The 10,869-nt window shown below is 44.7% G+C and overlaps 1 protein-coding gene across 2 annotated transcripts in view; it reads left to right on the top strand.

Annotated features, from left to right (window-relative positions):
- Positions 1-10,869, top strand: part of LOC144110666 (uncharacterized) — a 45,978-nt gene that overhangs the window by 26,891 nt on the left and 8,218 nt on the right. Inside the window, exons 2-6 of one of the 2 annotated variants that reach the window (XM_077643722.1) lie at positions 63-583; positions 2,689-3,206; positions 4,110-4,325; positions 8,315-8,583; positions 9,281-9,700. In XM_077643722.1, coding sequence (XP_077499848.1) covers positions 190-583; positions 2,689-3,206; positions 4,110-4,325; positions 8,315-8,583; positions 9,281-9,700 — 1,817 coding nt within the window. In that variant the 5' untranslated portion in view covers positions 63-189. Of the gene's footprint in view, positions 1-31; positions 584-2,688; positions 3,207-4,109; positions 4,326-8,314; positions 8,584-9,280; positions 9,701-10,869 lie in introns of those variants that run through there. The other variant, XM_077643723.1, reaches the window with a different exon arrangement.

Raw genomic sequence — 10,869 nt, 5'->3', positions numbered from 1 at the left:
AAAATACGCTACAGCGCGCAGTTTCGGAGCTATAATGGCGCCCATTACGAAATGTCGAGAAGCCGTGCAGGGAACTGCCTAGAAAACGGTCGGCAAATACTGAGGGGATGAATTACCGAGGCACCAAGCGAACGTGCCTTTAGCCCACGGTGTCGCATCATCACAAGAGTGACCTACCGGAGCCGACCGATGACCGGCGCCTGGTCGACGGCCGTGTTCGGCTCGCAGCTGTGGGCCGCCCGTGTATCTGACGAGGGCCGCTGTCGGGTGCGCTGCTTGCGCGCTCAGGGAGGCCGGGATGGCGTTCACGAGACTGTTCTTACCAGAGCTGAGATCCAAGTTACGGCCTCCTCCGGTCGAAGGGACTGTGAGCTGACGCGCGTGTGCTGTTGGACGAGCGGTCTCGAGACACTCGTGCTGCGTACCGGAAAGGCGCTGCACGCATGGGACGCCGAGAGCGGAACTTTCAGGAGCGTCGCAGAGGTGCCCGCCGACGACGCTTCGCGATGCAGCGCAGTGCTGGACGGCCCGACATTGGCGCTGCTTTCGCCTCGCCGATTGCTGCTGCAGCCACTACCCCCATGTGCGTCCGTCGAACTGCGATCGATACATATATATATATGCTCCGTCCGTGTCTTTTTCGCAGAAATACTGCTTTAGTTAGACACGGACAGTGAAGAAAACTGCTCTAGCGCAGTTGCCTCATCAATTTGTGTTTGAATCACGCATGGTTTTGTGAAATAATGAATATGCACACATAGTTTATTAACGAATTAAGTTTGGAAGCACAGTTGCTTAGTCTCTGTCGTAATTGTAGATCGCTTTCACTTTTTTAAGCATATGCACGGCTTGCTCCCGTGGGCTTTACGCACTTCACTGTGGTTTCATCTCATCAAGGGCACATTAATTATGATTATCTCTGTCACTCGGGGACCCCACCCTGTCTAGAAAAAACCTTAATTCTTTCTGTTGCCATATGCTGCGAGTAATGACTTTTGTTACGGATCACCACAATAATGTACTTTCTCCTCGTAGTTCTTGCAGGCTTCCCTACTTTATTTTTTGTCTTTTCTAATATACAACATGCTTTGAAAGAACACTTTATGTGTAAATTTCTGATTTAGTCAGTTAATATTTCGATACTTGCCAGAGTGTGTGCTGGCATTTCTTGTTTCACAGGAGTGGGAAAGTACGTCTGGTAAAGTGGTCACTCTGCACAGCAGGAAACTGCAATCACCAGGACGTGACCATGTTGAAGGAAGACTAGCATCACATCTTATAAAAGATACTTTGGTCTTTTAATTTGTGAGGATATATTTTTCAACATCTTGTCTTCTTTAGGGAACCATTGTTCACAAGGCAAATCCACGCTGAACTTTTGTTTGCGATGCCCAACTACTGTGTGTAAGATTACTCTAACTGTTGAAACGTATGCTGTTTATATTACCAGTGACCTAACAAAGTCACAGTGGAAAGCTAAACTACGGGATAAGTGTGAGCTGAAATTCATTGTGATTATTTACTGGAAATTTTAGTGCTATAAGCATACTCATATATTGCATTGCAAATGTATTTTTTTTTCCTTTCGACTCTCAAATAATGACTAGTGTAAAGATGAGGCAAGTACTGCATACCTGACAGTAGGCTTAGCAGTGGCCAGACAATTCCACTCTGCCAATCCTTGAGTGGATCTCAATGATCGCTCAAACACTCAGTTATGTATGTCTAGGGCTGACTTTTCTGTCTTTAATTTTTTAAGATTCGGTGGACTTTTTCTAGTGTTTATTTCAGAAGGCAAGTTTCAGTTTTTGTCGGCGAATATTATTTTTGAAGAATGAATTACTGACTTTTTCCAGTGATCTAATGTGGCAATCCTGCGTGGTAAAAAATCACTTTGAGTGCAACTCAGCTTTTCTTTGAGCATCAACAGTTTATTTACCAGTGATAAACGTGCAAATGGCAGTGCTTGGAGATGGACTTGTAGATGGAATCACTGTTGTCATTAAGAAGTAACGGCGGTTAAATCAGGTGGCCGGCAAACAAAAACGCAAGTGGAAGTTTACTTCTAAGCATGAGGTTTAAGCATTATCGTAGGGTTGTTATGCTGGGTTGAGCGGGAGAGCAGGGTATCACATGGTCTGTGTGTTTATGGCAGCGATGGAGCTGCCACTCAGTCGTTGAGGCAGCTGGAGCATGATAGTTTTTAGTGACGCCCATGCACGGTTTCATGTCAGTGTCCTACATGCAGTTCAAAAACCTACTTAACTGATTAACTTCTCTGAGGACATAGTGATAGTAAATAAACAATGCTTAGCTGGCAGTTGGTGGGGAGGTGGTGCTTTCCGATCAGCATTGGCGTGTCAGCTAGTGTAGCACAACCTCAAATCGCACAACTGCACTGCTTATCCAAGAACACCACTGTTGCATCTGGCTTCCCTACTTAGTTAATTTTCAACTTTGCTTGAGTGTAACTCGTACTCAGCAGCCAAGCTATAGCTTGCATTCGGTTCAAACTGAATTTTGAAACGTGAATTCGGCATTCTTTTATCTTTCCCTTTTTTTTTCTCTGTTTAAATCGAAAAGTCTATCTCCTTCATATGTCACATGAGTCGAAGATCAGTTGAGGGCATTTATTTTTTTTGTGCTTTTCTATCTTCTCCACATCTAAGTGAACCCGTACACTTGCAGTGGACACCTCTCAAGCCGTGGCAGACCTGGCTGAAGACGAATCAGCTCAATCCATCCTCTCTGGCACCAGCTGCCAGGTGCTTATGTCTGAAGAACCCTGCCAGCAGTGCTGGGTCCTCCTGTGCGTGCTAGCACTAGAGAAAGGTGCATGCTTCATTGCGGCCTCAGGCACTCACACGACAAGGCTGGCTGCTGGACTGTTCTTAGGCTCCCTGCATGAAAGCTCCCATTTGACTGCCTGTGTGGTTGTGCTTCCAGCAAGGCCCATTGGTGAATCAGTGGCATCCCTGAGTCGTCTGAGCACTGTGTTCCGAGACAACACCACTGTGGCGTGCACCGCATCTGGCTCAGTTTTGGTGGTTGAGTCTGGCTGTCCCCGGTTTCGGTGTCAGCTGCCATTTCAGGACATTTCGCGGGTTCAGGGAAGCTCCTTTTGTGGCAGTTTGGACTTTGTGCTGGTGTGGTCCTGCTCTGGTGGTGCAGCAGTGATTCGTCAGGATTCAAACAAGCATTTCCAGGTGGGGCACTGCGAGCAGGTTGGCAAAAAGCCAAGTTCCACCTTACCTTTCTTGTGAACCTTGTTTGCTGTTAATGCAGTTTATCTAGTGACTGACTGCATGACACATGGTTGTGTCAAAAGTTCACAACATGCAGTATAAGTGAACTCCTATGTGTATGCTTGCCAGCTCGGCATGAGTAGAGAAAGTGTTTATATTATGAATATACCTGTTAGAGCCATGCAGTCAAGTTTGCTAGTCCTGTTGCATATATGGCAAAATTAATTTTGAAGAGGAATTTAATTATACTGCTAGTTACTTTTCAAAAACTGCATGAATGTAATTAAATTACATTACCAATTACCACTCTAATAATGTATGACATTACATTACAATTGCTTCCGAAAAGTAATGCAAGTGGATAGCATGCAGGAATGGTGAAAAAAAGAGTCACAGATGATCAGTGCGATTCATGTCGCAGAGTATGGGTCAGCATCATGGTCCCCTTTGATGATGGCGAGTGGCGTGATCCAGTCCATCAATAACCGTATAACGTGCTGTACCCCACTCCACTCGCCCTGTCCAATCCAGCCATCGCAGTTTGCCACACTGGGCACCCTCACCACTCTTCCTAGTGCTTGACTGTGATTGGCAGCCAACAGTTTCCTCTGGCCACCCGTCACCTCCCACAGGCTCACCCGATCTTCCTCTCTCCACTTTGCCTCCTCTCCCTTAGGCTTCACATGCTGCCAACGCTGCACAGTTTTCTGCACTATTAGGGGTTCTAATGCTAACGCATTAAAAAAAATTAAATGCTCGCTGTTGATTTCCTTTGCTCAGTGCCTTTCTTGCATTGTTTCCCAAGTGATTGGTTCTCGGCTGTCTCTCAGCCTCAGCCGGCAGTGTTCACGTGCTTGCTTCCAGGTTGGGGACTACATAGAGGCCGGTCCAGAGATTTCTTGCGGGGACTTGCTGTGTGCGGGCAGTGAGCAGGTCGTGTCCTGGGAGCCAGCAAGTGGCCGCGTTCGCTGCCTGCAGCCAAGCCAGTCTGCGACGCACAACAAACGAGAGGAGGAAGCCACAAAGGGCAGTGGCCAGGCATCGAAGATTCTTGTGGACCTTCTGCAGCATCACTCAGGCGTGAGTGGCCTCTGCATGGAAGGGCTTTTAGACTGGAGTGGTGTTCGGTTTTGAAAAATAGTTGAAAGCTTGAAATTCAGAGTGGGTCATTTAGGATGATGCAAATAGCCAAGTTTTAAACAGAGGCCATGGCTTGGAGAAACACAAGCACAGAACAGTGCTGAGGACTCTTGCTTGCACATATCTTTCTATGTTCATGTGCATTTTGGACCATGTTAAAGGGCTATAGTCACCAAATCTTTGCTTGCGTGTTTTCTTCTTTCAAGCAATGCATTAGACATTAATATACATGAAGAACACCGTGGTATTCGCTTACGACCGCTAAATAATTTATAATTTAATTTCTTCTCGACAATGTTTTGGTTTCAGTTTTATCATCTGAAGGATGGCTGCGACGTTTAGTTGAACTTTAGGTCACATGAGGCACAAAAAACGGCAATGTAACTGCTGATACATTGTTTGTTGTAATTGTAGCTCTTGAAGCAGGCTGGTTTAAGTGCAGCAGTGAGTTAAATCTACATATCAGCGTTTATATTTCAGTTTTTTTATGTCTCACATGATCTAAAGTTCAACTGTACGTCACACTGAAACAGAAACAATATGAGAGAAGAAATTCAATTACAAATTATTTATCAGTCATAGGCAAATACCACGTGGTGATCCATGTATTCTAATGCCTAATGCATCATTTTAAAGAAGAAAACATGCAATAAAATTAGGTGTCTACTTTTGTACTTCCTAAGTGTGCACCAGTTAGTCCAAGCCAGAGTCCTTCTGAAAGAGACCTTGTTTAGAGCATTTGACCAGCAGTCTTAACAGGTGCAACACACTCTTGGAAGTTATGAATAAAAAGGCTAGTACAGCTAGTACAAAGCCGAATGCATGAAATGGGTTTGTAATTTACATTCCTTGGAAACCAAATAGCCACTGCCATTTTATCAAAAGTGATTCCGTACATGTTCAGGTGGGCCATAAAACAGCCAAGGAGATAAGAAAGATGATGTGCCGTTATCACTTCTTTGCGTGGATACTGAAGCCATGATTTGGCACATTCATGTTTCAGATTTCACACAGATTGTAGGGATGATGTTAAGAGACAGAAAGAAAGCTAGCTGCACATATTAAAGAACAAACAAAAAGTAAGGATAATATAACTGAAACCAAGAGAAAGAAATGGGCAGGGCACGGCATGTGGACAACAGATAATTGATGGTCTCTTGAGGTAACAAGAAAATGTAGTCGAGAATGGCAGATAGGCAGTGAGTAGACCCATTTCACTGAAAGAAGCACATGCGTGGAGGATGCTGGTAGTGGAGCTGCATGACAAGCACGCTTGGAGGAAAAGTTTCTGAAGACGGGAAAGGCACAGTAGCGCACACAGTTACATTTCAAAAGTTTTTGAAGCAAAGTCAGTTTATTTTTAGGTATGGATACATTTCTAATGTAGCCTGAAATTTGCTAAAAAGGATTGATGTCTACTGTAGAAAAGAGTATGTGTCATTGCCCAACAAAAGTATATGTTCGTTTTTAAACTTATCGCACTGCTACCTAGCCTCCATAGACGAAACCCGCTTGAAAAGCAAAAGTGTGATTAGATAAGGTACTGGTGCCACGGCTCCCTCAGGCTCGAGCATTATGCTAAACCGGTGAGGACTACACTCATATTATAGCCACCACAGAAGCTGTGCACCGGTCGATTGAGATTTGGAAAAATTGATGAGAAATGCCATAGAAGACAATAAGTGAGGAAAACATAAGCCCCATCGTGTTGTTGTCTTCAGGAGTTCTGTCATACTAATTCGAGCGATTCCAACCAACCCAAATTAGTACGCCTGTGGGGTTGTGGAATTTGCCAGAATAGGATGGCTACAGGAGGTGGTAGACAGGACTAATTAACCATCAGAGGGAGGTGCCGTTGTCTTTAAGTAGAGGAGGCTGGGATGATGGTGATGATCATGGTGACACTGCAGATTTTAAAACTAGGATAGGAACTTTGTATTTTTGCAAGGAAGATGGGAATTGGATGCTACTTCTTGGATTTGTAGTTTCGTTTCTTAGCATCTGAGCATTAAAGGTGCACTAAGAGGGTTCTTCAGTTCATCTTATTGTTATGGGAACTCGATCTACATGCTCTGAGCATTCTTAGAAACTTCGAATTCTTATCCTGTATGGCCAGCTTCTCTATTAAATTGCATTAAACGTCCCAGCTCTTGCCTTTTTTAGTAGGAGTAGGAGGATTCAACCAACATGGTTGCCATGCAGAGTGCACTTGTGGAGTGCCATCCCGCCATTCATGTGGCAGCTTGCTGCTCTGCCGTTGGCCAAGTAATATGTGGAGTGGTCTTCAAAAATGTGCATGTTGCTGGTCAGACTATGTTCATTCGGAGCAGACAACTGGGTGCATCACCCCTGCGGCAGCAGATGAGGAGAAAACATCGTCTGCTTGCTTAGGGCTTGTTATTTTAGTGAAATGTTCTCCAGACCACAATCATGTAATGGTTTTTGAAACACTGATTTACGTAGTGTCCAAAAAGAGTAATAAAAAACTGGGCTTAAGCTTCCGAAATAGTAACGAGTACGTTACTAAGTTACCAAAAAAAGTAATGCGTTATCGGTAACGCCATTACTTGTAACGCGTTACCGCCAACACTGCTGACAAGTGACCTCTCGTAAGGGTCACTTTCAGACCTAAATACAAGTACTATTGCTTCTGAACTTGTATCAGTGGTAGTGCTCAGTACTTTTCAAGGAAACGCATACACTCCTTTTCCACCTACAGAAGCAAAGGCTTGACAGCAGTGATGATTTGTAATGCCTTGCTTATGCATTTCTTGAGTATGTTTTTTCTAACGATTTAAACATGCTTGCATAATAAGAGAAATTCTGATAACTGCTTGCTGAATGCATTGAAATAATTTTTTTTTAAGAACTCCATTTTACATGTAGAATGAGCAGCCTGCATGCTGTCCTCAGTCATTTTTATGCTGTCACCAACTTGGGCATATTTTTTTATAGAATCCCTCTCTGCTTATTTTCTGCTTATGAGCAGCAACAGAATTTTGTTCATTTGAATTAAAACTGCAATTTTTGTTTGAAGTAAGCAACGTCAGCATAAATATAAAGTTGCTCACCTGTAATTCTCATTGCTTTGTAGGGCCACTGCAGTGGTTCAGGGGTTATGGCGCTCGGCTGCTGGCCCGAAAGACATGGGTTCAATCCCGGCTGCGGCGGTCGATTTTCGATGGAGGCAAAATTCTAGAGGCCCGTGTACTGTGCGATGTCAGTGCACGTTGAAGAACTCTAGGTGGTCGAAATTATCCGGAGCCCTTCTCTACGGTGTCCCTCATAGCCTGAGTCGCTTTGGGATGGTAAACCCCCCATAAACCAACCATTATTTCTTTGTTGTACCTTTGCTATTCATTATATCATACGTTTATGTCAAAAACTTATCCGAAGAAATCTACAGGCATTAGTTTTGTTCTTATGTTATCAGTGATCTGTGAATTTTTTGGGAACACTGCTAAAAAGCGCATCTGTATGTGCATGGGTAAACCTGAAAGTAGGTCAGTACTCTCGCTGACCAGCCTTTGGAACAGCACAAGGTAAAATCAGCTGCCACTATATGTGTAAGCTTACAGGTGTAAAATTTTACTGTTGTTTTTTCAGCTTTATAAGCGGGCAATGTTTTTGGGCAAGTCGGCCATTCGTTATCACATAGCCAACTGCACACACAAAGAACGTGAAGGGAGCACAAGTGTACATATAATTTATTATGAAGAGAACAGAGCTGTACTGCTAAAAATATGTTGCCTGCTTCAGAAATGGAAATGACTCAGTGCCCTGCTTGTAGCCTGAACAAGATTTCTCATTGACCATCCATTAAAAGGTGGGCCTGTCAGGTGGTATGCCAAAAGACTTATGCCTATCATGTTGGTGGAGGCCCTGTCCGGCTTTCCTTCTATAGATAACAGGGCAGGCCTGATGTGCAGGCCAGCCAGGCTGCGCTTGAGAAGCTGAGAAGAGCACGGGAACAGGCCGAGGCACTCTTGCATGAAACAACTCGACTGCCAGCAGATGCTGATAACAGTTCGACTGGAGGCATGTCATTGCTGCCAGTGCTTCCATTGGATCAGCGACCGGCAGAGGAACCTCAACAGGCTGTGCAGATGGTGGCAGAGGCAAAGCTACTCGATTCCTGGGCTCACATCTGGGGCCGTCGTCTTCTGCTGGGTTATCGATTCAGCTGGCCATCTTCCATGTGAGTTTTGTCATCGAATGTAATTTGGGGCGCACATGGCAACTGCCCAAAGCAGCACTTACTTTGGGGCCATACAGTTGTTGGCATTTCTGCATGGGTTTAGTGAGACGAAACAATACATGGCAGAGCACTGAGTCCAAGCTTGTAAAAATGTTTATGTACTGAATAAACCAGTTTCGTTTAATAGAGTGTCGTCTCTTCAGGGTCATCTAGTAGACACTACAGTCAACCGTAATAACTGTGGTCTTTCTGATTGCAATGTTTGAGAATTTTCTCTTTTTTTGACATGCACCATGGGCAATGTGAGGAGTAGTATAACTCTCCTGAGGCACACATTACAGGCACGTTACAGGCAGGCATTTGCTCAGGGAGTTGCAAATTGGTTGTGTAGTTGTGAGGCAAAAGTTTGTCTCCCATGTCACATATTGGTGCATGGCCTCCCGTTTTTTTTATTGCTTGTTGATCGTTTCCAAACCATGTATTGTAAGATTCTGCAGTAATGCTAGTGCAAGTATGCACAACTTTGCAAAAGCTTGTCTTAAACCTGACTGAGCCTGTATATAATCATTGCATGCTTAAAGAAGCATGACAGGAAAGGGGAGCACTGCTTCTGCACTGGAAGCACTGTTTTGCGTCATGTTGTACTGCAAGCACACTGATGATCAGACCTACAGATGTGCTGCCACACCACATGCAGGGAAAAGCCTGCCACCGTGCTCGTGGTCAGCCCCGGAGTCACATTCGGCGTGAGGATGTCCCTTGCAGAGGGTGCACTGGTAATTGGTGCCAGCTGTCGCCTTCCGAGCGGAGCAGTTAACCCCATGGTTGTGTGCGTTCTTGGGGGCTCCCTGTTGAGACACCAGTGTGAAATCGACCTGGAGCGGCTGCCCTGGCCCAAACAGGGTCGGCTGCCCCCGCGACCCGCCCTCTGGTCTCTGACTGCGGCACAGCACAGCCACCACTTTGCTGCCCCAACTGTGGCCCCCTGGAAGCTGTCCTCCCTGGAGGGCCTGACTCGAGTGCACGGTGGACTGTACATCTGCTGCGATGGTGCCTCACCCCTCTTCCAGGCCAGTGCAGAGTTGCTCCCCGAGGGAGCGCTCTGTCTTCGTGGACAGTGCGTACCTGTCTTTTACTCTGCAGTGTTTGCATGGCTGCAAGTGCGCATGCATGCGGATGGGAGCAGCAGTAAGATACAGTAGACCAAGAGCTCAGATTAGAGCATAAACGCAAACAGGATGGCAAACAGCAAAAAAGAAGGGTTCTAAGTGAGCTCGAAAGTAACTTGGAAGCTATGATAGAACAGATGAGAGTTCTCAAAGTGATGTTGGCAGGAACATAGTTCATGCACTTGACATCTGTGGGATGAGGAGTAAATAAAACTCAGAATTTCACCCTTCTGTATGGAAAATAAATCACAGTTGGGGGTGGCACTGCACCCCCTGGCAAGGTGCAGTGCCTTCATGGCTAAAGTAGCTGGTGATTGAAATGGCATGTTACGGGTGGTGGCTTATTGTTAAAGTGTGCAAACAAGACAATGACGGAGGAAGAAGACAACAAAAATGAGTGGCGGTACTTTGTGTGGATTGCTGTCTTCATATAACTAGAAGAGCAGTAACATGCCGCAGAGTTCAGATTGCGAGTGCTCTGCTGTGATAGAAAGCTTTCAGTTGTCCATAAAAATATATATATATATAGAAAAAGTAAGGAGCAACAGTCACTTGTAGTAATTCCATACCCTGACGATATGGAATTGGGTTTCCTTTGGCCTTCGTTCCTGGGAGCACAAGAGCTTTGTTTGCCGATATATTTCTGCATGGCTTTGTGAAAAACCAGAGCAGAGCTATGCTTGACAAACAAAGGGTTGTGCTTTGTGCTTTAAAAGACTATAGACACCTAATTTTATTGCACTTTTTCTTCTTTCAAACGATGCGTTAGACATTAGAATACATGGATTACCGGGTGGTATTTGCCTACAACTGCTAAATAATTTATAGTTGAATTTCTTCTCTCATGCTGTTTCGGTTTCATCGGCCGAACGACAACTGTGACCTCAAGTTGGTGTTTTGGTCACGTGTTCCACTAGAAAAGCTGTAATATAATCACTGATGTGTCGTTTTAATTCAATACGACATTTAAGGGGGCTCTCAAAAAATGGTCAAAAAAAGCGATTTTTTGAAATATTTATTTTCTGCTTTTACAAGTCATATTTTGTGTAATTACAAATTTTCATCATCGAAAACTGTCAAGAAGTACACCAAATCATTGTTTTGATGATCAGGGGTG

Source organism: Amblyomma americanum, chromosome 11, assembly GCF_052857255.1.
Source record: "Amblyomma americanum isolate KBUSLIRL-KWMA chromosome 11, ASM5285725v1, whole genome shotgun sequence".
In the NCBI taxonomy this organism is placed as follows: Eukaryota; Metazoa; Arthropoda; class Arachnida; order Ixodida; family Ixodidae; genus Amblyomma; species Amblyomma americanum.
This window is presented reverse-complemented; position numbering and strand designations above follow the sequence as displayed.